Genomic DNA, 20,514 nt, shown 5'->3' with positions numbered 1-20,514 from the left:
TAGCGAGAGCGCCCTCAGAGCCCGCCCCTTCCCCTCATCCGCCAATGGCGTAGCGAGAGCGCCCTCAGAGCCCTCCCCTTCCCCTCATCCGCCAATGGCGTAGCGAGAGCGCCCTCAGAGCCCGCCCCTTCCCCTCATCCGCCAATGGCGTAGCGAGAGCGCCCTCAGAGCCCGCCTGGCTCACTGGGTGAAACCGCCGTAGCGCCCACGGAGCCCGGAGCCGGGCCGGGCCCCGCCCCTCCCCCGGCAGCCCGGCCCCGCCCCCTCCCCGCCCCCGGGCAATGAGCCCATCCCGCCAGCTGCCGGCCACGCCCCGTGTGCGTCACTGGCCTTCCCGCCCCCCCCGCCCATCCCACCGCTCCAGCATCCCGCCCCCTCCGCCCCACCCCCAGCCCTGTTCTGCAGAGCTGCTGCCCAGCCGCTCCGTCCCTCGTCCCTAACGGTGCCTGGGAGTCTTCCTTCCTCACTGCAGGACTCTGCACTTGTCCTTGTTGAACCTCATCAGGTTTTTTTCGGCCCAATCCTCTAATTTGTCTAGGTCCCTCTGTATCTGATCCCTACCCTCTAGTGTATCTACCTCGCCTCCTAGTTTAGTGTCATCTGCAAACTTGCTGAGAGTGCAGTCCACACCATCCTCCAGATCATTAATAAAGATATTAAACAAAACCGGCCCCAGGACCGACCCTTGGGGCACTCCACTTGAAACCGGCTGCCAACTAGACATGGAGCCGTTGATCACTACCCGTTGAGCCCGACGATCTAGCCAGCTTTCTATCCACCTTACAGTCCATTCATCCAGCCCATACGTCTTTAACTTGGCGGCAAGAATACTGTGGGAGACCGAATCAAAAGCTTTGCTAAAGTCAAGGAATAACACATCCACTGCTTTCCCCTCATCCACAGAGCCAGTTATCTCATCATAGAAGGCAATTAGGTTAGTCAGGCACGACTTCCCCTTCGTGAATCCATGCTGACTGTTCCTGATCACTTTCCTCTCCTCTAAGTGTTTCAGAATTGATTCCTTGAGGACCTGCTCCATGATTTTTCCAGGGACTGAGGTGAGGCTGACTGGCCTGTAGTTCCCCGGATCCTCCTCCTTCCCTTTCTTAAAGATGGGCACTACATTAGCCTTTTTCCAGTCATCTGGGACCTCCCCCAATCACCATGAGTTTTCAAAGATAATGGCCAATGGCTCTGCAATCACATCCGCCAACTCCTTTAGCACCCTCGGATGCAGCGCATCCGGCCCCATGGACTTGTGCACGTCCAGTTTTTCTAAATAGTCCCGAACCACTTCTTTCTCCACAGAGGGCTGGTTACCTTCTCCCCATGCTGTGCTGCCCAGTCCAGCAGTCTGGGAGCTGACTTTGTCTATGAAGACCCAGGAAAAAAAATCATTGAGTTCTTCATCTTTTTCCACCACATCATCTGTCACTAGGTTGCCTCCCGCATTCAGTAAGGGGCCCACGCTTTCCCTGACCACCTTCTTGTTGCTAATCTACCTGTAGAAACCCTTCTTGTTACTCTTCTCATCTCTTGCTAGCTGCAACTCCAAGTGTGATTTCGCCTTCCTGATTTCACTCCTGCATGCCTGAGCAATATTTTTATACTCCTCCCTGGTCATTTGTCCAATCTTCCACTTCTTGTAAGCTTCTTTTTTGTGTCTAAGATCACCTTTAAGGCTGAGCGGCTAACGAAGCTGTGACATCATTCCAAACAGCTAGTCTAGCAGAAGGCTGGCGGGCGGCCAGCATCACACGGCTCTTAGACACCACAGGACCAGGGTGATCCTGGGAATTCCAGCCCTGGCAGTGGGCCCAGTAGGCGGAGTGGAGAATAACCTCACTGTACCAAGCTGCGTTTAACAGTTGTAGCTTTATTCATTTCCAGAGCCCTAGAGTGCGAAGAACTGGTTACAGGAGGGGATGGGGCAGCAGCATGCGCTCATACCAACAGACCCAAAGCTCCTCCACTCACTCACCCACTAGCCATGGGGAACTCAGCTCCCGGCCCCCTGCACTGATGTGACAACCACAGCACGTGGGGGGAGAGGTTTGACAGCAGCAGCTGGTGGGACGGGCTTTGAACTCACCCCACTGTGGGTATCTGTAGTGTTCAGAGCGGGAGCCCCAGGGGCTCCCTTTCCCCTCTGGCATGAACCCTTCATCCCGTGACAGGAGCTAGAGGCACCGCCCGACCGTCTGGCCAGCAGCCCAAACCCCTCAGCACCGAGCAGGGCAGAACGGGGGCATCTCTGGCTGGGTTTCTCTTGTTGATCAGTTAGTCTGAGCTGGGCAGGGTTCCAATGCCGCTCCCAGTCTCAATGCAGGGCCAAGCCCGTCTCCCTGCTACTCCAATCCCACCTGGAGAACGGTGATGCTCCCTACAGAGCCCGCCCCGGGGGGTCTGCCAGGGGCTGAGCTCCTGGGCCAGGTCGGTGCCGTTCGGACAAGGAGCTGCGGGGTGGGTGTTGGAAGAGTTTTCACTGGTGAGTGTAATGTATACAACCAGGCCCGGCCCCTGACACCTCAGTCCCCCCCACAGGAGAAAGGCAGCTCTCAGATGCACCGGGAGAGCAGGGAGGAGAAAAGGCAGCCGGAGATGCAGGCAGGAGCGAACACACACGCACACACAGCTATGCCAAGGTCCCCCTCGGCAGGGCAGAAGGGTGAGTTGGTTCATTAGCTGGAACCCGGTGCTCCAGGCGGGGGCGCTCTGCTGGGGTCTGCTGCACGTACAGGCTAGCAAGTCCCTGCCAGGAAGGGGCTTGGAGAAGAGACTCAGCAATGGGTTGGGGAGAGGGGCTGTGCAAGGAACATCAGTCTCTGTGGGGGGTGGGGGGGTCCCTTAGGAGATGAGGCGGCCGTGCAGCTCACACAGCTGCTCCGGCGTCAGCACGAGCTTGTGCACTTGGCCATGCCCAGGCTGGCAGGGGAAGGTCACTTTGCCAACGTACACGGTGTCTTCCTTCTTCTCCTCTTTGGCCTGGAAGAGCAGAGCGGAGGGTCAGGGGCAGCAGGACTCAGGCGGATAAAAGCCACCCCGAGCGCCAGGAGGGTACCACTGTGTTATCTCCTAGGGGCCAGCTCCAGAGGGTGTCGCCCGAGGGGGGTTTCACACACCCCAGGGCCCGGTCACCTTTCCATGGACCCATGGAGCTCCATTCAGCCCAGAGCCACGCCCCATGGGGATGGCGTGTGCTACCCCCCAGGAACAGCGACCAGCTCCCCCAGCTACAGGTGCTGGGACCCTGCGGCCCCTGGACTGCTACTCCAAATCCTCCAGATTGTGGCAAGGGAGCTCCTGCACGCAGGCCACGGGAACTCAGCGCCAACCCTTCTGGGGCTTGGCGAGGACACCTGCCGGGCCACGTGCGCCCTCGGCCGTCGCCCCAGAGCTCCAGCATCCCGGGGCTGTGGGGAACGCTCCCAGGAGAGCGGCGTCTCACCTTGAGGAAGGCTGAGGATGGGAAGGTGGCGAAGTCAGTGAGGACATTGGCCCCGGGGTGCTGCAGGACCGTCTCCTTCATCACTTCATCCTGCAAGGGAGGAAAGGGGAGCAGGGCAGCATCATGCACCCGGCAGGGCACCCGGCACCCAGGTGTGGGGTGTGGGGCTCCCTGCCTCTCCTGCCAGGGGCTCCAGCCATCACCCACGAAGGGTGAGAGGACGGGGATGGCTAACCCTGCCTCGCCCAGGGTAAATGACAAGGTGTCTAAGCAGCTCCACAGATGGAGTTCCCTCCCCTCCCCCCCGACACCTGAGTATGCAGCATGCCCGAGGCAGCATGTGCACTGAGCACATGGACATTTTTGGGGGTGGGGGGGGAAGACGTGGCTATCTGGGGTTGTAGCCACTTTATTCACAGGTCTAAGGAAATATTTGTTCACATCAAAAAAGCACCACACGTGTAAGTCTCCCTTTAGATAGCAGGGGGCTGCGGGTCGGGAGTGAGGGGCACCAGCAGAGCTGTGGGGGAGCCCGGGGCTGGGGTAGCAGGGGCTGCGGGTCGGGAGTGAGGGGCACCGGCAGAGCTGGGGGTAGCAGGGGCTGCGGGTCGGGAGTGAGGGGCGGGGCCGGGCTGGGGGGGCAGGGCTGGGCTAGCAGGGGGCTGCGGGTCGGGAGTGAGGGGCACTAGCAGAGCTGGGGAGGGGCAGGGCTGGGCTGGCAGGGGCTGCGGGTCGGGAGTGAGGGGCACCGGCAGAGCTGGGGGGGGCAGGGCTGGGGTAGCAGGGGCTGCGGGTCGGGAGTGAGGGGCACCGGCAGAGCTGGGGGGGCAGGGCTGGGGTAGCAGGGGCTGCGGGTCAGGAGTGAGGGGCACTGGCAGAGCTGGGGGGGGCAGGGCTGGGGGTAGCAGGGGCTGCGGGTTGGGAGTGAGGGGCACCGGCAGGGCTGGGGGGGCAGGGCTGGGCGAGCAGGGGCTGCAGGTCGGGAGTGAGGGGCACTAGCAGAGCTGGGGGGGGGGCAGGGCTGGGCTGGCAGGGGCTGCGGGTCGGGAGTGAGGGGCACCGGCAGAGCTGGGGGGGGGCAGGGCTGGGGGTAGCAGGGGCTGCGGGTCGGGAGTGAGGGGCACCAGCAGAGCTGGGGGGGCAGGGCTGGGGTAGCAGGGGCTGCGGGTCGGGAGTGAGGGGCACCGGCAGAGCTGGGGGGGCAGGGCTGGCGTAGCAGGGGGCTGCGGGTCGGGAGTGAGGGGCACTGGCAGAGCTGGGGGGGGGCAGGGCTGGGCTGGCAGGGGCTGCAGGTCGGGAGTGAGGGGCACTGGCAGAACTGTGCGGGGAGCCCAGGGCTGGGCTTGCAGGGGCTGGGGGTCGGGAGTGAGGGGCACCGGCAGAGCTGGGGGGAGCAGGGGCTGCGGGTCGGGAGTGAGGGGCACCGGCAGAGCTGTGGGGGGAGCCCGGGGCTGGGCTCGCAGGGGCTGCGGGTCGGGAGTGAGGGGCACCGGCAGAGCTGGGGAGCCCGGGGCTGGGCTCGCAGGGGCTGCGGGTCAGGACTGAGGGGCACCGGCAGGGCTATTAGGAGATGCGTACGAGCGCGCCCACACAGCCCACGGCAGACTCGGCAGTGCGTTGCTCTCCGGGAAGCACTGGCTGCTCCCTGCTCGTGGCCTGTCCAGGCGCCCTGCTGCCCACTCGCTGCCTCGGCGCCAGGCGGGGCTGTGGGGCGTTGGCAGAGACGCCGACGGACCATTTACCTTCAGCTTGTCTATGGTGCTGCTCAAGGATGTCAGGCGGGCTGTCTGCTCCAGCAGCTGGGCGGCCGGGCTTCCTGCTGCGGGACAAGAGACCCGGTAAGGGGGCTCCCCGTGGTGCGGGTGCCGAGTGACAGTGACCTTGGCTAGTAGCATTCAGCCCCAAGCACCCAGCCAGGAATCCCATCACCGGCACTGAAATGAGCTGCGCGGCAGGGATAGCACAGCCTGGAGAATCCTGGAGCCAGGTTCTCGAATGCAGGGAAGTTCCCGTCCCGGAGGCCCATTGAAAGCAGGAGGAACAGGGCGACTAAGCCCCTGCTCCCCCATCTCCAGGAGGGTCCAGGATAGGAAAGGCAGCCCAGGGTGTGAGCGGGACCCTCTCACGCAGCTCCCAGGGCAAGGGCATGGTCCGGTCCTTCAGCCCGCAGCTCCTGCCACATAAACCAACAGCTCGGCCTGTGGCGGGCGGGGGCTGATCAGTGTCCAGGAGGCACTTGGAGATCTCCCATCTCCTAGAACTGGAAGGGACCCTGAAGGGTCATCGAGTCCAGCCCCTGCCTTCACTAGCAGGACCAAGTACTGATTTTGCCCCAGATCCCCAAGTGACCCCCTCAAGGACTGAACTCACAACCCTGGGTTTAGCAGGCCAATGCTCAAATCACTGAGCTATCCCTCCCCCCCTGAAGTTCTGGACCCTTCAGAAGGAAACCTGGTAAGGAAACCACCACAGCCCAGAGGCGTGGCTCTGCATCGCTCTGCCTACAGGGCGTACGCAGCCAGTGAGGCCGGGGGCCCAGGATTCACGGTGGAGGACCCCTTTGGCAAGGGGAGGCAGGAAATGGCCAGCCCCACTAGGGGCACGGGGCACTCTGTGGGCTGCACAGCCAAGCACCTCCAGCAGGTTCCAGGGACCCTGAATTCCTAGCGCGTCCGGCTCCCGGTTGGGGAGGTGGGGGGGGGGGGGTCTGTGTTCGGTCCCCTGGGATACTGAGCGCAGATACACCACAGCAGGGGCACTGGGCTGCCCGTGAGTCGGTAACTGCAGTGACAGCACCAGTCATCTCCAGCGAAAAATAAAACCTTGACGGGTTAAACAAGCAAAAATCTCCAGGCTGCTTCCCTGGACGTCCAAACGTGTGCTTCGCCTGTTCCCCAGTGCTGGCCCCCGTGCCGTCACCCCTGGGGGAGCCGTCTGAACGAGAGCGGCCGCAGCGAGGCGTGGGGGTTACGGACTGAGCACGACCAGCAGATGGGCTTCATACAGAAAACTGTGGGACAGCCCGGGCTCCGCCCCAGAGACAGCAGCCACCTCCAGGAGAGGACAGACGTCCCTGGCCGGTTACAGTGTGACCTTCGGACCCACAATTCTGCCCTGGGCATGGGCCGAGAGACGAGCATGCCCGCGGGCCCCGCCCACAACCCGTCCGAGATGGGCCCAGCCAGCCTCTGGCGCTGAAGCTGTTATCGCCAGTAAGTTTGCTAGCAGACCTGGACCCAGGGGCCCCCCTGGGGTCCCAGCTGACTCCGCTGACCTGCCTCCTGGAGGCGCCTGCGCCCAGGAGTTGTGTGTGCAGGACGTACCCGAGCTTCTGCGCGCGACATCCACCACCTTGGCGTTGGCGCTCATCTGGTAGAGGGTCTGCAGCAACTGGCTCGTCTTCCTGTACAGGGTGCCGGAGGCCACCTCCTCTCCCTGCCGATCTTTGGGAAGCGAGAGCTTCGGGACGTGCAGAGGGGGCAGCGCTGCCAGCTCCGCCTTCATGTGGGCTCCCTGGGCACGAAGCAACACAGGAGTGTAGGCCCCGGCTCCGCCCCAGCCCCAGCGCGCCGGCCAAGTGACGGGACTTGGAGGGAAGAGGGGCCCGCCCATTCTCCGATCGGCAGCCACAGGAGAACCAGAGCTCCTTCCCCAGGGATACCTGGCCACCAGCTGAGCCACGCAGTTCCCCTCGTCAGGGGGAGCCAAGACCCTCCCTCCCACTCCCCCAGGGCAAACTGCATGAGCCCAGGGGAGCAGGGACCCAGACTCCCACCCTGAGAAGCTGCTCTCCGTTCCACACCCCAGCAGTTCAAGCAAAGGAGAACAGGAGCTGCCCTCCCGGAACAGAGCCTGCTGTCGCCTCCGTGCTGACTGGCAGAGGAAGGAGGGACCCCTCCCCCAATGCACAGCACCGTGCCCTGGAAGCTGGTGGTGCCGGGGAGGGGAAGGACAAGGAACACCTGCCTGAGGCAGGGGAGCCCTTGGCATTTTCTCCTTGCGAGTGGGTCTGCAAATGCCCCTCGTAGAGCAGAGGGGTCTGACGTGCCTGTGAGTTTCAGCTAGCGATTAGCTTCAGTAATAACCTGTGGACCTCCCTGCTGCAGGGCAACGGTACATTTCCTTTGCATACCACCGATGGCCCTTTGCTCCTATAAACAGAAGCCAGTCAGCCAGTCCCCTCTAGATTCTCACTACAGCTCCAGTCCATCTGCAATCCCCTTCCTACTGCCCCCCGGGAGGGACCGGCTGGAGAGCAATGGGTGATTCTGGTAGCCAGTCGGGGCGTGTGCAGCCCAGCCTGGCCAGTGGTGCAAACCCCAAGAGAGGCCCCCTCACCTTGAGCCGGTTGTTCTCAGTTTTGAGGTGCTCAATGGACAGCCGCATGGCGTCGATCTGTTGGAGGAGAAGAGGCGAATCCTTCACCTGGACAGGTCCTGAGCCACCTCCCATCACCTGGCCAGCGCTGACACCTGCAAACGGGGCGAGAACATCAGTGGAGCCGGCGTGGTCTGTGCATGCAGGGTCAGGCCGCAGGCTGAGCGGGCGGAAGAGGTAAACGTGGCTGTGCCAAGGAGCTGCAGCAGGAACGCCCCTGGCCGGGGCACAGAGCGATGGATCACGCAGCCAGACATGGAGAGCCCCGTGGCAGTGCCCTGGGGGCGAACCCATGCAAATACCCTGACAACACCCCAGGCCAGGATCCCACCCCTGCAGAACAGCCTCTTGTCTGCAGCAGAGGCTGTTCTGGCCCATTCCCAGGAGAGCCGGGCACTGCGCGGAGAGGGGATGCGGCCCTGCATTTCCTCGGTGGAACCAGCTCTGGGCGCCTTTGTGGATCCATCTCCTGTCTGTTCCCTGCCCCTCTCGAACACTGGGCTAGCTGCAGGACGCTCTGGCCAACGAGCCACGTGGCTTCATAGCAGTTGAAAACAGCAGCACTGGAGTAGGACCAGCGCCTCCCGCTCCACCTCGGAGTCCCAAAGCCTCAGAACCCCCTTCGCACATGCACTGGGGCCTACAGAGACTGGGAGAGTTGGCAGGCTGGAGCAGGATACTGTACCTCTCTGCTGTTCCTCTGTAGTGCCAGGAGCGGAGGAAAGCACAGGAGAGACGAGAAGAAGCAGAATTAAAAGCGGAGGAGCAAGTCTCGAATGCAGCTCTGGCCAGAGAAGCCATTGTAAAAATGGCACCGTCTTGCCCCCCAGATCTGCTCCCTACGCACATTCACACCCAGTCTGCTGCCTCTTACTCCAGGGACCCTCACGGGGCCACACGGCCTTGGAGAAGGAGCTGGATTCCATCCTGGCTCCCGCACCGCCTGCTGAGAACCTGCATTGGGGGCGCAGGACCGGAGAGCCTGGGCTGAATCAGCAGAGCGGGCTGTTTCCAAAACCACACACTGGACAAGCACGCAGCCCGAGATGCCATTCCTAGAGCAGCTGCATCACAGGATGGATCCTGAGACCTGCTGACACCTCCCACCCGCTCCGTGCTGAGAGCACGAGGCAGCCAGACGGCTGTGTGAACCACAGGCAGAGACAGAGAAGTGAGCCAGAGCTGTGAGCGCAAGGAAGGGGGACACGGGACTCTCCTTTCTCAGCTCTGCCACCGACTCACTCTGGGGCCTTGGGAAAGTCCCTTTGCTGTCCTGTACCTCAGCTCCCCTGCTGCAAACCGGGGACCCCCTGTGACGGTGCACCCCATAAGGCTTCATGGAAATATACTTATGAATGTATTTATGATATAACTAGAATGTGTGTTATGCTACATATGCCACGTAACATATCTCTGTAAAGGTTATGATCTACTGAATCTATTCCTCCTATTTGTATGCATGTGTTGTTGTATTCGAAGTTATGAATACTGGCTGTGTACTGGTTCGGTTTCTAAGTAGCCTTTGTAAAGCATTTGGGCAGCTTCTGGAGAAAGGAATGTGCAAACTAGGTGCCCAATCAAGAAGCACTGAAGGGACAATGGATCTTGGGAGGCTCCAACCCACAGAAGACGTCTACATGAGGACGTTCAAGGGAGCAGGTAAGCCACGGCTGCTGCCTGTAAGAACCGAGTCACACATGAACATGTGACTCGCCCAGGTGACTCCAAAACTCCATCTTGGAGTTGGACTTTGCATAGGAGAGAGGAGGGGGGGTCTCCCCCTCAAGAGATAGTCTACTTAAACCCCTGGGAGACCCCTCCATTTTGTCTTCAGCTGGCTAAAGAGAGAGCCTCTCCACCCCCCAGGATACCGGAAAGAAACTGGAACAAAGGACAGTAACTACAGGGATGGGAGTGATTGCTGGACCCAGACTAGCAGGAGATTAGTCTGTAAAAGGAAGCTTACTGGAATTCCTCTAAGGGTGAGGTTTTTATCTGTATTCAGTTTTATTACTGTATTAAGCTTAGATTTGCGTGTTTTATTTTATCCTGCTTGGTAATTCACTTTGTTCTGTCTGTTACTACTTGGAACCACTTAAATCCTACTTTCTGTATTTAATATAATTACTTTTTACTTAGTAATTAACTTAGAGTATGTATTAATACCTGGGGGGTGGGGTGGGGGGCAAACAGCTGTGCATCTCTCTCTGTCAGTGTTACAGAGGGCGAACAATTTATGAGTTTACCCTGCATAAGCTTTAGACACTGCTCTGCCTCTGGGAGGGAGACCGGGAGGCCGACTGAGCTCCCATGAGGTCCCACTCCCCATCCCCACAGGGCCTTTGCCCCGGGTTTCCTTTCCGGCGTCCGGGCAGTGAGGCTGCAGGAGGGGGCATGGGCGGATCGCTCACCTCCTGCAATGCCCGAGACGATCGACGCGATTCCAGAGGCAGGGGATCCCCGCAGCCCCTCGATGGTGCGTTTGGACTGGTTGTTCAAGCGCTGCTTTAGCTCCATCTTTTCCGACTCCAGCTGGTCAATATCAGCCTGAAGAGCGTCCATGGTCTCCTCAAACTCCCTGCGGGGGAGAGAGACGCCCCCCGGGGAAAGGAGACACAGCTCATCTGGCAGAATCACAGCCTCTACCCAGCAGGCTTTGCAGGATCCCATAAGGTTCGGTAACTTCCCGCATCCTCCCCCATCCATACGCTCCCCAGCCAGCTCAGGCCTTTTCCCTCAGTCTGTTCTGCAGGCGAAGAGCTCACGCGCAGGAAGCGTTTCCTGACAATCAGCCCTCCGTCCCTTTGGCTTTATCCTGGTTCTAGCTCCATCAGGCTGACCGTCGCTCTCTCCCTGGGAGTTCACACCGCACCAGCCCCCTGGTTCGGATACCCGGGTCTGGCAATGGTGTGAAATGCAAACGTCCTGCACCTCACCGAAAGCAGCCAGAATGCAGCCTAGTCCGAGACATGTCCTCTCTGCCCTGCCCAAACCTGCCTCACGTCAGCCACTCGCTGCCCCGCCACCCCTTAGCTCCAGAACAGCCCTGGAAACCATGGCAAACTGCTGTCGCTGCTACCCCTCTGCGCAGGCGCTCTGCACTGGCCTGGACCACCCCGAATCCCCCGGGAAACCCACACTCACTTCTCCTTCTTTTTGAGCAGAGCCTGGGTCTCGTCCAGCTTGGTCTGGATCTTCTCCACCCGGTCATCCGCGTCCTTGGACGCGCTGTCAAGCTTCTTCTCCAGGAGACTGAGACGCACGTTGGCTTCGCTCAGCTCCTCGCCCTGGAGCGGCAGGGGAGAAAGCAAAGTGCTCCAGGCCCCTGGGGATGGACAGCGTGTCCCGGTGCCCTGGAGTGTAGCCAATAGCCGGCACACGCCACCATTCCCTACTGGCTCTGGGAATCAGGTTAGGCGTACACGGACCAGCCACCTGGGGGAAGGGCTGGCAAGTCTCTTATGGCTGATGCCACAGGCCTCTGCTACGTGGGCAGCTTGCGTCTCCCCCAAATGGCCTCGTGGTCGCTGGGGAAACGGATCCAAAGGGCTAACAGCTCCGCAGGCAGCACTACGGGAAGTGGGAGCAGCTCAGGCAGGCAGCTGTCTACTGCCCAGGTGAAGGGTGCACCCCCAGGTACAAGGTTCTGCACTGGCAGATTAGGGAACAGACCAAGGATGGGCTCACCTTGATTTTGAGCGATTTCTTCAGCTCTTTGATGACCGTCTCTCTGTCTTCCAGCTTCAGTCCCAGGCCCTCGGCATCTGTGATCTCGGCCCGGAGCGCGGCTGCCCTCAGATTGACAGGGGGAGGGGGCTGCAGGGACGAGAGAGGGGGTTGGTCGGATATTGCCAGCTGATGGATTCCAGTGCTTGCTCATGGTGAAAAGTGGGCAGGACGCTGCTAAGGGAACGTCCCCCCAAATCTGCACGCGACAGGCAATGGCCTGGCTCCCCAAGTCCCTGACAATCCAGGGAGGGCTGGTCTCGCTGGCTGAGAAGGCGATGGACCCTCGTGAGGTTACACGCGGTAAGGCTGAAGGCTAAGACACCCCTGCCAGTTTGTAAGCATCCACCTCGCTGCACAGACTGCACGTGGGCTCCTGATGCAAGGTGCTGGCCCCTCACCCTGCTAACAGCGTCCAAGCAGAGAGCCCACTCCGCCCAGAACACACCCCATAAAACCCAGCTACGAGGGGCCGTGCCCATCAGTGTCTGCTGTGTGCGCTGCAGCTTGACCATCCTTGTCGGCACACCCCAGCCCCAGATCAGCGGCAGGTTTTCCGTCTCCTCCCGCCATCCACAGGACATCAGGGCCTCGCCTGGCCCAGCCCGAAGGTGCCCCCCAGCCATGCCCCACCTTGGTCTGTGGCCGGTCGGCGTCGTACTCTCCCTCCTGCATAGCCGTGGCCATCTTGTTCATGGTCGCAATGAGGATAGTACAGGACTGGCGCAGGCACTCGTACGGGTTGACGCCCTGGCTGCCGTAGATCTGCAGAGGATGGGGAGAGCCAGAGCGAGAATTACCCCGTTTCAAGGTGTGCTCTGCACCCACGAGCCAAGTACCTCTGCTAGGTAAGGCTTCCTGCACTCGCTCCTCTGAGCCCAGGCCTGTGGGGCAGTCGGCCCCTCTGGCGATGAGGGGGTAGGTGATGGCAGGTCCCTATGCTTCAGCGTTAACTGGCTGTCACTCCACCCGGGCCCATCCCAAAGTGCCCGGGGGCTGGCGTGAGATACAAGCCCCTCTGAGGCTAACAGGTATTCGTTCCCCGGGGCAGAGGGCTGTAGGGAAGCTGAGAACAGGGTTCCCACCTGCTCGCTTGCTTTGAAGGCCAGATCTTCCAGCTTCACGGCCAGGAGCCCTTCGTTCTCCGTCAGCGGGGCGATCATCTGGGCCCCCGCGGCAGCCACTTCCTGCAGCACCGCCACCACCCAGGTCAGGTGCTTGCGGCAATCCAGCAGCGTGTCCGACACCTGGGGTCAGGCAGACACACGGCGATTACGGGATTCGCTCCCAGCAGAGGCAAGTTTCTCCCCGTGCTCGCCAGGCGTCACAGCACTGCACTCACCCCAACGGCTAAGAGATCGCGGAGGGCAGTTCAGTTATCGCTAGGGAGAAGAGCCCGGGCAGCAGGAAGGAAGGAAGCCCAGGAAGCAAACAGGGTGGGGAATTCTTATCACCACCTGAGCCCAAGGTTCCTGCTCTCTGCACTAGCTCACTGCTTCCCTCATCTCCTTCCTGCTGGCGTGGCTGCAAGCCGGGCTCCTTCCCAGGGCTGTGTGCAGGCCCTGCTGTGACACGGGCCACGTGGGCTCAGGCGCCTTTACCCAGGGAAGTTCCGTTACCGGGACCACATTACAGACGGCAGCTCCAGGCCGTGGCTCAGGCAGGAAGAAGTCAGGGCTCTCCTAGCCCTGTCTTGTGCTCTACCCGCCAGCCCCTGTGACTCCTGGCCGAGCCTTCCTCCTCTCAAAGCGAGGGCTCTGCCCCGCAAGGTGGCTCTGCAGTGTCAGTGTCCCACTCCTCCCGCCCCCAGTCCGTGTCCCTGCTCGCTGTTCTCTCTGCCGTGCCCCAGCCCCAGCCCTTCAGGAAAAGGGCCGGGGCAGTCACCGCACAGCCACGTTTCGATGCTCGGCCCAGGTGCGTGTAACACAACACAAAGAGAAGAGACCCGAGCAGCGAACGCCAGCAGTCCCAGCCAGGCAAACAAAGACACGCGCTGGCTCGCCAGACAATGCGCTGACTGCACCGGCTCTCCCCCGCTGCGCACGCTGCCTCCGCTCTCCCCAAGGGACCATTCGGGCCAGGCAGGTGACAACAACCCTAGCACCAGACTGGTACTAAAAAACCCCTCTCGTCGGCGGGGAGTCACCCGGAGAGGAGGTGAGGGAGGGAGAGAAGATGGCACCTGTTGTGCGGGACTATAATGGAGCTGGCAAAAGTGGGAGCCTCCCCTTCACCGGAACCCAAACGATCCTCCCCATCCAGCCTGCAGCGGCCTCCCCGATGCAGCACGGCCTGCTGGGATGTGTATTCTCTGCAGGCTGGGTGGCTGCAATGTTCTGCGGTTCATGGTATTGGCGGTGCCCCTGCGGCTCCTGGCAAGCTGCCAGCGCAGCCCCCGCACGGGTGTTCAGCTGCCCTTTTCCCGGGACTGTTCGGCGCTGGCTACCCCACCTGCTGTCCGAAGCCGAGGGCTGCGGGTATCCCAGGTGCGTCTGTTCCAGGCATGCGGCGTCTGATCTTCTTGCAGAACTGGCGGATGTCGCTGCAAGAGGTCTCCAGGTCCTTGAGGAGGATGGCGAGGTCGGACGCCTCCTGCCCTGTCTGCCAGGCACATGGAAGGAAGGGGGAGAGAAAGCTCAATGCGTGAGATGCCGAGGGCCAGAGCATCGGCTGGCTCACGTCGGCGTAGCTGCTGACTTCAATGGAGCAACGCCAACGTACGCCAGCCGAGGCGCTGGCCCCGAATGCAGAGGGGAACCAGGGTGGCAGGAAGTCGGCTGCTCACCTGCAGGAAGGACCGCAATCGACCCACTTCCACGCCCATGCAGTCCAAGGCACTCTGGGTGAACTGTGGGACAAGCACGAGCGCCATTAGTTGAGGGCAAAGCAGACGAAGCGAGACGACCTTGCCGGGGGCAGAGCAGGGCTGAGCTCTCTGGGATTACAGGCCGCCAGAGCTCGGGGATCCTGGCTCCACGGGAGCCGGGGCTGCTTTGCTCTAGGGGTGGGTTATGTTGTGAGGCACCAGGACACAGGTGGTTTCTGAAGGGAGGCCTGGCAGCGCCGACTGCTCTGCTGCAGGTACCGGGCTCGGCGCCGTGTTCTCAACACCTCTTCCCTGCCCTTTACTCACCAGAGCATTGGCAGGGCCCATCCCACAACCCCTGTGTCCTTGCCCTTCCCCCCGGCCCGCCCCCCCACTGGTGGGTGAGAGGAGCCGGGGGAGGAGCGGGCAGCTGGTAAGCCCAGGCTAGCAGGGGATGCACCACTGGGAAAGAGGCAGGACTGCGTCTTGGGAGGACTGTGCAGTGACTCCTTCCCACGGGCCCGCAGCACGGGCCGCAGTGCTGCTACTCACCTTAATGTGGTCTGCCAGCTGCATGGTGCAGTCTTCGGCTTGCTCCACCAGGTGGATGCTGTACAGGTGCTGGAAAGGAGATGGAGAGAGGCGTTAGCTTCCCCAAAGCCCTGCCAGAGCCCCGTGCTGGTCGGGCTTGCGCGGGGCAGCGAACATCGGCCTGCCCCATCTGCACGCAGCCTGCTGGGAGCTGGATGAGGGCTAACGTGCCGCAGACGATAACACGGCAGCACAAGCACGCTCACGGGTTTGCCCTTTGGAGCAATAGAAACAGAACGGAGTTAATCCAGCATAGCCACAGGCTATCCCAGCTGTCCCCAGCTCCCTCACCTGGCTGCATCCGTTTGGGGAGAGGGACGCGTGCTGGGGCAGGGGTGAGGACAGCAGATTGGCTGCAGTAGCAGATGCTAAGGGGCTCTCTGGAGTGGACAATCAATCAGATACCCCTCTTGTGAAGGGGGCCTGATCCCATGGATTTAGCGGCGATTCTCCTGCTCCAGTATACTCCTCTGTGCTGGGAAAGGGGGCCTGGAGGGGCTGGGATTATGGGAAGTTCTGGGAGGTCTATTTCAGTCTCTGACGTGGGGACATGGTCCTGTGGGATAGCGGTGACGGCTTCTGCAGCCAGTGTCCTAGGACGCCCAGATAAGGGATCCGGGCACAAGAATGGCTAGGCATCTCCCTTCTCTAGGGAGGGAATTCAGAGCACTGGAGAACGGGAGATCTAGTCGTGGGCCAGCAGGGGAACCAGATCTCGGTGTTCAGGAGGCAGAGGGGAAAGAAGGAAAGGTGGTGACGGGAACCTAGCTACGTAGCCTGCAGCCTGGGAGGTTTCCCTGAAAGCAGCAAAGCCACCTGGGGCGCTGCAAACCTCAACCCCCCTTCGCTGCTCCCACCCCCTACAGCTCAGCTTGCCCTGGGGCCAGTGCCCGTAGTGCAGGGAGGGGCACGGAGCTGGCACCCGCCTGCAGCACAGACCGCACCTCCTACCTGGTAGTATTTGATAGCTTTGGTGAGTGGCTCCACGTTGACCGTCTCATCCAGCTGGTCCTTGTGCAGCAGCTGAATCAGGAAGTCCAGCGAGCGCTCATGGACACTCATCTCCGGGTAGAGCATCCCCACCTTCTTATAGACCTCAACGCTGCACTTACTCAGGGCCCTGGCGGGAGGAGAAATACAATCAGCGAGCCTGGGGCAAGGGTCTGGGCTCTCCAGAGGCCCTGCAGTCTCGCGGGGGCTCTAGTTCTGGATGGCCACACTTGGGCCTGAGGGTCAGAAGTGCTGAGCAGCTCACAGGAGCGGCCGGTGCCCGGCATCCATCCCAAGCCCAGGCCCCCAGGACAACCCAAGGAGAGGGCACTTCTGGCGACTGGGACCAGCAGCACTGGGGCTACGGGGAAGGGCCACGGCAAGAGACAGTCTGTTCCAATCTCTGGGCTCACGGTCAGGCTTTGAGCATGGGCCAAGCGCCGTTGGATGGGCACCGGGGAGGTTTCTTTGCGTTTCAGTGGCGCGTGTGGAAGGATTCTCCATCTGACCTCGGCAGCAGTACGTGAAACGTCTGAGCGCGGACTGCGGCACTCGGTGCTTCTAGTGGCTGTTCCCAATCCCCTCAGATCTCTGGGAAGGCCTTCCCGGAGACCACACACACCTCCCTCGGCTGCTGTGCCCAGGACGAGGCGCCTCCCTGGCCCTCAGCCATTCTGGACAGGCTCTGCAGGAACGGGGGCACCCGAGGTGCTCTCCTCACAGAGCGCCGGGGATCCAAAGGCTGCGTGCACGGTGCCGGACACTCGGGGGACTCACTGTTCGTATTTGTGCAGCGTTGCTTGCAGGAGGCTGAGCGAATACACCAGCCCCGCAGCGAAGCTCAGCTGCTCCCCTGGGGCACCCCGGAGGCCCGTGCGCTCGGCCCAGTTTTCATTCAGCTCGAACTTCTCCTGGGCCTGTTTGCTGATCAGCTCGGCCTGTTGCAGAAGAGACAGAGCAGTCTCAGTCCCCGCTGCCCAGCACGGCGGCACATCCCTCCTGCTCCCTGCTGCCCCGCATCCTGCCACCGAGCTGCGCTTGCTGAGACAGGCTCTGCCATGGGCCTGACCTGGGCAGGCGCCAGCTCACGCCGCTTCAGGCACACTCACGGCTGCCATTTTATCCCACTCAAGGGTTTTTCTTGTGTTTCCATCAGCTTCACTCCCCTGCAGCCTGCCCAGTCAGAGCCTCTCAGCTCTGCTCCCATCTCTGGGGGCCCTGAGACACCACGCCTGCCCCCCAGGGCCCCCCTTTCATCCCGCTCCCCACACTAGCCCTGCTGGAGCTGAATTAGGCCAGGTGGGCCCTATCAGCTGGTTTGGCTGCAAACAGGGGAGCTTTAGGCTGGAGGCGGCTAAGCAGGGAGACGCTCACCTGCTAGACACAGGCAGGGAGCAGAGGGGCTGCAGAGACGAGTTGCCTGAAGTTACTCCCGGGGAGGAGGGAGTCGAGAGGCCAGCAAACCCAGGAGGTATGAAAGCGGCTCAGGAAAAGGCAGCAAGGACCCAGCAGGGAGTGGCCCTTGGCTGCTGTGTGGAGCCCCCGGGCTCCCCTGTGGCACTGGGAGGCAGTGACGTGAGACTGCAGGAGCCGCTGGAAAGGGACGAGGATGCTGCTCCCGAGTGAGAGGAGATACTGAGGGCATGTACCTGCTGGAAGGGCTGTCAGCCTTGACAGACAGAGCTAATCCCCAGAACCGCCAGGAGGCGGTGCCATCCAGCGGTGAGGAGAGCGACTCATCACAGGCCCCCAGCCCCCGTCCTGGCAGACGCCGCCCAGAGCCCAGCAGTGCCGCTCGGGGGCGAGAGGGGCTCACTGAAGCCCTGCGGGAGGAAGGGCCTAGCTCTGCCACACAGCGCCACCCGGGGGCAATGGAGCGGCCCTGAGCACCTCAGCTCAGGCACAGAAATAAGCCGAAGGGAGGTGAAAACAAGCCGCTCGCTTTGCTCCTCCGCCGCTCCCTGCCCTAAGCGTGTCAAAGGGAGAGGTGCTGGTGCAGGCGGGCCGGGGGCGCGTGCCCTTCGCTACCTTGCAGATGAGCCGGGGGATGAGCAGCAGCACCAGGATGCAGTCGTGGTCCCCTCCATGGCGCAGGAAGCTGTCAGGCATGAAGGAAGTGAGGAGGGAGACGTGCCGGTTGGCCTGCTGCACCTCCATCTGGCGCAGCTCCATCTCTATGGCCTGAGGAGACAAAGGGAACGTCAAACGGAGCCTGGAAGAAAGGACCAGGAACCGCGCGAGGCGTCTCCCCGGGCGTCCAGCCCGCTCGTTGGCATTACACGGGGGGCACAGACGGGCCAGTCAGTCCAAGCCCCTTTCCACCCCCTCCCAGAGCCACATTCCCACGGCTTCCTTCTCACTGGGTCCAGAGCAGGCCCCGAAGGGCAGGGTCCCAGTCCTGAGGAAGGCAAACGTCCAACATCCCGGCTGTACACTTGTTACCGTCCTTCCAGCCAGCGCAAGTTCACGTCATGGCTCAGGACACGTTTGTGTCACAAAACCCCATTTTCAGGTACTTGCTGCTGTGCGAAAAACGTTCCAGTTTGGGCCCCCGTTTCTCAGAACAAAGGTTACGCCCCTTCCCCGCCCCCACCCGGTAATGCCGGATTTCTCCAGCCGCAACATTCACCCTTCCAGCCCCCCTGCCGAGTAGCTACGTGCGCCGTTCTCACAGCCTGTGCCAGAGCGCGCAGGCGTCCCTGGCTGCCAGGGTTCTGCTAGCCCACTAGCCCACACTGCTAGCCGTGGCCTCAATGGGGAAGAGGCGTGTTTCTCAGCAGTTACGCCATTTTGCAGACTTTTGGGTACTCTCACTCACTAGTGACACAGCCCTGGGGGAGGCCTCCGACACCCTCCGAATAACATGGCAGCCTTTGGAAGCTGCCCGAGCACAGGAAGCGATGCCGGACGCTCTCGCCTGCACCGGGGAATACACACACCTGGGTCCTACACACCGACATGCACAGCTGCTCACCGTACCTTCGCATGGGCCTTCGTCTCTGCAAATTTAATCTTGAAGTCGAACATCTCTGGCGGAGGCTGCTGTTGTCTCTCAACAGAAGCTTCTTGCTGGTTTGTGAGCTCTCGGTTCACATCCTGATTGCAGGAGGAGAGGGGAGAATTAGCAGAACTACCCTCCCCTCGCCCCGAATACCCCCGGGGGGCCAGGCCTCTCCGTGGTACGAGGCAAGCAAGGAAGAGGAAGGGGAGCTGAGTATCTGGGTGCACTCAGCTGAGGAGTCGCCCCAGCGCTGGGCCTAGCACCAGTTCCCAAGGGGACGCAGGGCAGACTGCTCCGGGCCCAGGAGAATAAACACGCAGGGTGGGGAGGAGAATAGATCCGTCTCCCCGCCCGCATTTCCATGATGGTCTCACTTGCCTGCTGCCAGCGCCCCCAGGAACCCTTCGGGAATCCCATCCACCTGCTCACGTGGGGCGTCTCTCATACCTGCAGCCCCCGGGACACAAGGCAACGTCCACACTTGGGAGCACGTTAGCGCACCGGTTCCAGCAGCTCCCAGCCTGCGCTGCCCCGCTGCGGAGCAGGTGGGTGGCCAGGAGGCAGCAGGAGCACAAGCGATCGGAGGACGTTTCCCTTGGCGTAAACTAGTATTCAGGGTGCTCTGGCTTAGCTGCACGTTCTCGGTAAATCCCGTCTAAACCAGGAGCCCAACTCCTAGGCCCCAGCAGCTGGTTCTGGGGGCGTCTGCAGTGCCAGCAGCAGCCCCTGCAGGGTTGGGCCCGTCCCCTCTCCTCTGCAGTGGCAGGTGGTGCTCAAGGACTTTACCTGCAGGTGTGCAGTCAGCTCCCTGTATTTCTTGATGGTCTGCTGGTAATCTGCCACTGTCTCCTGTGCAGCCTCCACGCGCTTCTCCGCCTCACGGACCCGCGCCGTTGCCATGTCCAGCTGCTCACGCAGCTCCAGCTCGGTCTCCCTGGCATTCTCCTGCAGCTCGTCATTCATCTCGTTCATGGCTTCCTAGCGGGAAGAAGGGGAGGGGGCTGCCGCTACACAGCTCGGCCTGCCAGGCCACAGGAGCGGGGGCTTTCAGAGGAGGGAAGGGGCACAGCTTCGGGGCTGCCAGGAGATCAGCTGCGACCAGCGTGCCCAGCGGGAGCTTGGGAGATCAGCCAACCCTGGTGACTTCACTGAGCCTCGCCTGAGCCCGTCCAGCATGGCTCTGCCGTGGCAGGCGAACAGCCCGCCCAGCACCGCTCTCCCGCTGCTGCGCCCCGGCCTGCGAACAGCCTGGCTGCAGACCTCACACAGACAAAGGAACAAGCGTGGGTTCTGTCTCATTCCTCTCTGACCCATGGCAGAGACCTCCGCCTGCTGGGCAGCTTACCAGGTCGCCGACGGTCTCGCGCAGCTCCCGGACCTTCTCCTCCAAGTCCAGGTTTCTCTCGGTCAGAGTCTCCACCATCTCTTCAGCACCCAGCGCAGCATCCACCTAAGGACCCAGGGCTCAAAAGCTTAACCCTGACCTGGGCTCCCACATTCCAACACCACTGCATAAGAATGTAAGATCAACCATCCTAGGTCAGCCCAATGGTTCATATAACCAGTGTCCTGTCT

The 20,514-nt window shown here is 61.6% G+C and overlaps 1 protein-coding gene across 10 annotated transcripts in view; it reads right to left on the bottom strand.

The window, feature by feature from the left end:
* Positions 1 to 1,856: 1,856 nt before the first annotated feature.
* Positions 1,857 to 20,514, bottom strand: part of DCTN1 (dynactin subunit 1) — a 131,157-nt gene continuing 112,499 nt past the window's right edge. For 6 of the 10 annotated variants that reach the window (XM_054030299.1, XM_054030300.1, XM_054030294.1 and 3 more), the window contains 20 exons: positions 20,285 to 20,389; positions 19,726 to 19,917; positions 18,918 to 19,034; positions 17,967 to 18,119; positions 16,716 to 16,876; positions 15,900 to 16,068; positions 14,910 to 14,978; positions 14,337 to 14,399; positions 14,003 to 14,152; positions 12,637 to 12,798; positions 12,185 to 12,316; positions 11,513 to 11,641; positions 10,970 to 11,112; positions 10,237 to 10,403; positions 8,511 to 8,525; positions 7,787 to 7,920; positions 6,772 to 6,961; positions 5,191 to 5,267; positions 3,449 to 3,538; positions 1,857 to 2,985 (listed from right to left, as the gene is read on the bottom strand). In XM_054030299.1, the coding sequence (XP_053886274.1) occupies positions 2,848 to 2,985; positions 3,449 to 3,538; positions 5,191 to 5,267; positions 6,772 to 6,961; positions 7,787 to 7,920; positions 8,511 to 8,525; positions 10,237 to 10,403; positions 10,970 to 11,112; positions 11,513 to 11,641; positions 12,185 to 12,316; positions 12,637 to 12,798; positions 14,003 to 14,152; positions 14,337 to 14,399; positions 14,910 to 14,978; positions 15,900 to 16,068; positions 16,716 to 16,876; positions 17,967 to 18,119; positions 18,918 to 19,034; positions 19,726 to 19,917; positions 20,285 to 20,389 (2,556 nt within the window). In that variant the 3' untranslated portion in view covers positions 1,857 to 2,847. The remainder of the gene's footprint in view (positions 2,986 to 3,448; positions 3,539 to 5,190; positions 5,268 to 6,771; positions 6,962 to 7,786; positions 7,921 to 8,510; positions 8,526 to 10,236; positions 10,404 to 10,969; positions 11,113 to 11,512; positions 11,642 to 12,184; positions 12,317 to 12,636; positions 12,799 to 14,002; positions 14,153 to 14,336; positions 14,400 to 14,909; positions 14,979 to 15,899; positions 16,069 to 16,715; positions 16,877 to 17,966; positions 18,120 to 18,917; positions 19,035 to 19,725; positions 19,918 to 20,284; positions 20,390 to 20,514) is intronic. The other 4 variants (XM_054030296.1, XM_054030303.1, XM_054030295.1 and 1 more) reach the window with 3 other exon arrangements.

This window comes from Malaclemys terrapin, chromosome 5 (assembly GCF_027887155.1).
Source record: "Malaclemys terrapin pileata isolate rMalTer1 chromosome 5, rMalTer1.hap1, whole genome shotgun sequence".
Lineage (NCBI taxonomy): Eukaryota > Metazoa > Chordata > Testudines > Emydidae > Malaclemys > Malaclemys terrapin.
The sequence above is the reverse complement of the archived record's forward strand: the minus strand, read 5'-3'. Positions and strand labels throughout refer to the sequence as shown.